The following is a 5,368-nucleotide window of genomic DNA, read 5'->3' as shown; positions in this document are numbered from 1 at the left end:
TCTGTTCATTTGCCTTATTATATTATTAACACGCATATTTTTTGATTGCTGTCTGTGTACATCACATTGCCTTTATATTCTTAATGCTGTGAACTTTTCTACATCCACTACGAAGTATTTTCACATATTCCTGTTTAGCTCTTTTATCTTAGAGTTATCTTGTTTGTATTTTTGAACATTCTTTCAAATTATTTTATTATATTTTTTCTATTCTTTATTGTTTCTTACCGAAGCAAACTATGTAAAAAACAGTCTTACAATAAACGTGATCCTGAAATGTATAATACAGAACACCACAGTACAAAAATACTGAATAGCATAACATAAGGAGCATTCTAAGTTGGTGGGGGTGAAGCTGCTATTAAGGAGTTTATGTACTGTTGAATAGTTAAATATACTGTACTAAAATGTGTCACACTTAATAAGACAACAATTTCAGAAACTTTATTGACATTGCACAGAGTACGGCATCTAACTAGAAGTGCAAAAAGCAGTGAAGTTCAGAATAATGTACAAATAAATATACAGAGGAATGTTGAATCAACAGTAACGAGAATTAATACACGAGATATTTATAGTATGACTGAACAGTATTTACAGTGTGTATTAATACACTGATTTACAAGTATAAAACATTTAGTGCAGAGTTAATTATGTGAGATGCTGATTGTATACATACATAAAGAGCTGGAGGTGCACGTTATAGATTGTGTATGTACAATATACACAGTGTTATAGATATATATCACTACTCTTTATGTCTGATAAATGTAGTGGAGTCAAATGTACAATATTTTTCTGTTTAAGTGTAGTGGGGCAGAACAAGAAAGGATCCTAAAATAAGTATCTAGTAAGTGCACACAGTTACTTTCCACCCATTCTCTATAAATGAGATTTTCAAACATCTGATGACACTGAATTTTAAACAGGAAATAAATTGTTAGATTGAATCTGTCGCTGTTTTCATACTTTAACTAACTGTTAACTAACTTTTCATACTTTAACTGCAGTAAGTGACGTACTCGTAGAAAAACAGAACTGCTGCTTCTGTAATCAGTTCAGTCACATTAATGTGAACATGACACTGTTATTGCCTTTAAAGCTGATTGTGGCTGATCCAGGCTCTGTCTTTCCTCCAGGACTTACACACCATGGAGGACGGCCTGTTGGACATTCCTGACGACAACAGCTTCGAGGATGAAGCTTTCCCTCCCCTCCCACCGCCTCACTCCCCGGGACAGGGAGGACAGGAGGACGGAGACCCCTTTGCAGATGGTGAGAAGCTGCGTCAGTCAAAAGAACATTCAGCACTTTAAGACAGTTTATATCTGGAAAAAGGAAATAATTATGGGGTCATAGTAAGGTCATTGAAGAGGAGTGACATAACAAACACCTACAGATGGTAACCACGCTGAAGGTTTTCTGTCGATGTTGACCACCTGTCCTGTTGTCCTGTGCTGTGGTCGATGCAGGGGACAACGACGGCGATGTGTCCAAGCTGGCTGACGTTCCTGCTGCTAAGAGGAAAGGAGTGAAGAGGCCGCAGCCCAAACTGGACTCTCAGAGGTACCTCAGACATCATCAGGGCAGAGGATGATAAAATCTGAATACTCTGTGTCGTCAGCTGATGTTAGGAGGGATTAGATACATGGAGGTCTTGAACCAATTACAGCTAATGACAGAAAAGCTAATTTTATCATCTGTCATATCATTAAACCTTATAAATCTGTTCTAATCAATATTTTTATATAAACAGTGGATGAAAGGAGTATTTGTGACTTTTGTCTTCAGGCTGATCTCAGAGAGAGGACTTCCAGCTCTGAGGACGCTGTTTGATAACGTCCATTTCAAAGGCAAAGGACACGAGGTGAGAGCTGACGGCAGACACATGATCAAAGCTAAACACAAGATGACCGTGGAGCAGTTCATATTCACTGTACTTCATCATGTCACACACATTAACCTGGCGTTTTCCTGGTGTGTGTGTGTGTGTTTTCATTAAACCAGGCTTCAGACCTGAAGCTGCTGATGCAGAAGATGGAGAACTGGGCCCACAGGTTGTACCCCAAACTGCAGTTTGAAGACTTCATTGACAGAGTGGAGAAGCTCGGCACCAAGAAGGAAGTGCAGGTGAGATGAAGATGATGCTGCTGAAGATTTCAGTGCAACGATGCAGGATTATTTGTAATCAATTGGATTCTTCTCTTTGGCAGACGTGTCTCAAACGGATCCGACTGGACATGCCGCTGACACATGAAGACTTTATGGGCGGTGAGAGATAAAAACACAGACAGGGAGATAAGTTGAATCTAGAACGATCTGAAACATGAAATATTTACACTGTATTGGCACTGACAGCTTTCCTAAATCTCTCCTGAGCTCAGACCTCATGAACAAATGAAGAGTCAGTTATAATAAGTTATTCCCATGTGGCGGAGCGCCTTTTGCCACGCAGATGAACAAAGTCTTAAATCTAAACGCTAACTTTCCTTTAAAATTCACACTAAATCAACCCCTCTGTGGAAATGTGTCTTGGTTCAGGTGAAGAAGAAGCAGCACCTCAATCACATGACTTTGGGGATCCAGATCCGTTTAATGAAGCAAGCTTTAATAACCTGCAAGCGCCGATCCACTCCACCCCGGCTCCAGCTGCTCCACCCACTCCCTCTCCAGCTGCACCCTCCCTGACCGAGGAGCAGCGTAAACGCATGGAGCTGAACAGACAGCGCGCCCTGGAGAGGAGGCTCGCCCGCCAGCAGCAGCACACAGGTGAGAGGAAGTTCATCAGCTCAGTGACGGACAAGAACAAGAACGAGAACATAAGTTATACTGAACAGAGTTCAGTCTGTGTTCCTGAAAACTGACGTTTGACTTTAATGACGTCTCTGTGCTTCACTCCTCCTGTCGCCCTCCAGATCCCTCTGACTCTCAGACTGTTGACTCGTCAGCAGATGAACCCACGTCTGTCTCCTCTGCAAACGTCCTCAGTGATTCTAAAGATCAAGATGAGGAGGGTTTAGACCTGGAGCCAGTCAGCAGCAGCACACAGCAGCACAGCCAGCCTCCACACACACACTCTGAGGCTGCTGCTGAATCTGCTCAGGCTGAAGAAGAAGAAGAAACCAACCTCAGCACCGTCAAACAACCCAGTGAGCTCCCACAGACACACTCTGAGGCTGTTGAACCTGCTCAGGGTGAGGAAGAGGAAGAATCCAACCTCAGCATCGTCAATAAACCCAGCCAGCCTCCACACACACACTCAGAGGCTGCTACTGAATCTCCTCAGTGTGATGAAGAGGAAGAAACTGCCCTCAGCACCAACAATAAACCCAGCAATGAGTGTGAGGAAGGAGAGTAATGCTCAGGTGCAGCACACACTCTGAAATCAAGAGCTGAAAACTGTACAGACAGAGTTTTCTTTGGACAAGAACTAAACTTAAATCGTCTCCTCGTAGCCTGTAAAGAGGAACTTAATTCAGGTTCAGAGCGCAGTTCTCCTTGTTCCTGTCTGACGTTTATCATCAAGCGCTGATCCTTCATCTGTCGTCGTGTTTGTTGTTGAACTGGAACTGAATTTTTCCTTTTCAGATTTTTCCAAGTATTTACATTTATTTTGTTTGACTGACTGACAGCAGTGCATCAGGCTCCTCTGGCTCCTCCTCCTGCTCCTAATGACTCCACCACACCTGAATGAAACAACCAATCAGTGCTCAGGAGGAGTCTCTAACGGAGGAGGAGGAGGAGGAGGAGCTCTGCAAACACAACAAACAGTTGCTCAGAAAAAAACACCAGCAATGATAAAACTGTTCGACAGACGAGTAAACAGAAGATCAGTGAAATAAAGCTCCACAGAAGAAGACGGTCTCGTGTTAACTCTTCATCGCTGTGTGTGATGTTGTGCACGTGCAGTGATTGACGGCTGTGTCACACTCAGTGTGTGAGCCGAGCGTGACGACTTCTTCACTGAGCTGCTGTGGCTCTCATGCGTGCAGCATTCATTCGCTGCTGCTTTAACGACTGTATTTACACAGTTATCAGCTGTTACTGCTCTCACAGGTGTCAGAGACTCCTCTTGGCTCTGATTGGTTGTTATATTCAGGTGTGGTGGACTCCTGCAGATGTCATCAGGAGCGAACCTGATCATCCGTTTGATCTCCTGCAGTCAGGATCCAGTGACAGTTTGAGCAACAAGTAGCTGTGATGTCAGGAACTGCAGACGAGTCGAAGAGAGCCTCGGCCTGTTTATGTGGTGATGTCATCGATGCAGCCTGTGAGGTCACTGTGACCACGTTAAAACCTTTCATCTTCTCTGGAGCTTCAGCTGAAGAAACTTAGTCAGTACTTTTATAAAATGACAATAAATGATTTCTCACAAAATGAAGCTTTTCAGTTTCTTCACTCCTCTGTGCACAACTCCTCATCTTCCTCATATAGCCTTATGTTACAGCTGTGTGTTCTGTGCTGCTGTCCCTTTTCCCTCCACTGCAGACCTGCCCAGGTGTGCCGCATTAGTTAACGAGGTGCAGCACACCTGGCATGGAGGAGGTGTTTAGGAGCTCCTGTGGCAGCAGCAGAGGTGTGGGGCCTGCAGGTTTGAAGATCTTGCCACTTTGTTATTTTGCCTTTTTTATTTTTGGTGGTAACCCTGAGTGGGGGCACGCTTTGGTGTGTTACAGCTGGCTCCTTCTTTGGTCGTCTGCAACGCACTGAGTTCAGCGTTTAAAGCTGCCTCGAGCTCGGCAGGCCACTGAAGACTAGCCAGGTTAGTTAGCTGTCTTGGTGGGCAGGTCAGGGTCGGGGTGCCTCAACTACTTGTTGCTAGTTTTTTGCACTTTACACAGCAACTTGGTTTTGATTTGTTCAGCTGTGTCTAGCTTTAACATACAGCCTGGGTCAGCAGCACTTGTCTCCACATCAAGTACACTTTAAATGAATAAATAGCATTTGTCAGTGAACTATGGGCTGTTGTAACAGTGATGTGTTAACCTTTAACTGCCTCGGTAAGTGTGTGTGTTATTGACAATGTGACAAGCTATTTAGTCATTGCTTTAAGGGTGTGTGTGTTGTGTACTGCTGTCCCTTTTCCCTCCACTGCAGGCCTGCCCAGGTGTGCTGCATTAGTTAACAAGGTGCAGCTCACCTGTCATTAAGGAGGTGTTTAGGAGCTCCTGTGCCTCTGGTGCATGGACTGCTGGTCCTGCTGCCCCTCAGCCTGGAGCTTTGTTGTTTTGTTGCTTGTTCTAATTGTGTTGTAGTTGGTGTTTATGTGGTTATTTTTGGACGGCCCAAGGATGGAGCTTAACACTTAGATTACCTCGTCACCCCGGAGACGTAAAAGGAGCCATAAAGGTCTAAACTGATACCAGAG

The 5,368-nt window shown here is 44.1% G+C and overlaps 1 protein-coding gene across 1 annotated transcript in view; it reads left to right on the top strand.

The window, feature by feature from the left end:
- The window catches only part of tipin (timeless interacting protein), a 5,037-nt gene extending 650 nt beyond the window's left edge, over nt 1-4,387 (top strand). Inside the window, exons 2-8 of the mRNA XM_049564011.1 lie at nt 1,140-1,275; nt 1,473-1,566; nt 1,792-1,867; nt 2,008-2,130; nt 2,214-2,271; nt 2,542-2,769; nt 2,916-4,387. Of these exons, the coding sequence (XP_049419968.1) occupies nt 1,152-1,275; nt 1,473-1,566; nt 1,792-1,867; nt 2,008-2,130; nt 2,214-2,271; nt 2,542-2,769; nt 2,916-3,358 (1,146 nt within the window). The 5' untranslated portion in view covers nt 1,140-1,151 and the 3' untranslated portion in view covers nt 3,359-4,387. The remainder of the gene's footprint in view (nt 1-1,139; nt 1,276-1,472; nt 1,567-1,791; nt 1,868-2,007; nt 2,131-2,213; nt 2,272-2,541; nt 2,770-2,915) is intronic.
- Nucleotides 4,388-5,368: the final 981 nt, after the last annotated feature.

Source organism: Epinephelus fuscoguttatus, linkage group LG2 (genome assembly GCF_011397635.1).
Source record: "Epinephelus fuscoguttatus linkage group LG2, E.fuscoguttatus.final_Chr_v1".
NCBI classification, from domain to species: domain Eukaryota; kingdom Metazoa; phylum Chordata; class Actinopteri; order Perciformes; family Serranidae; genus Epinephelus; species Epinephelus fuscoguttatus.
This window is presented reverse-complemented; position numbering and strand designations above follow the sequence as displayed.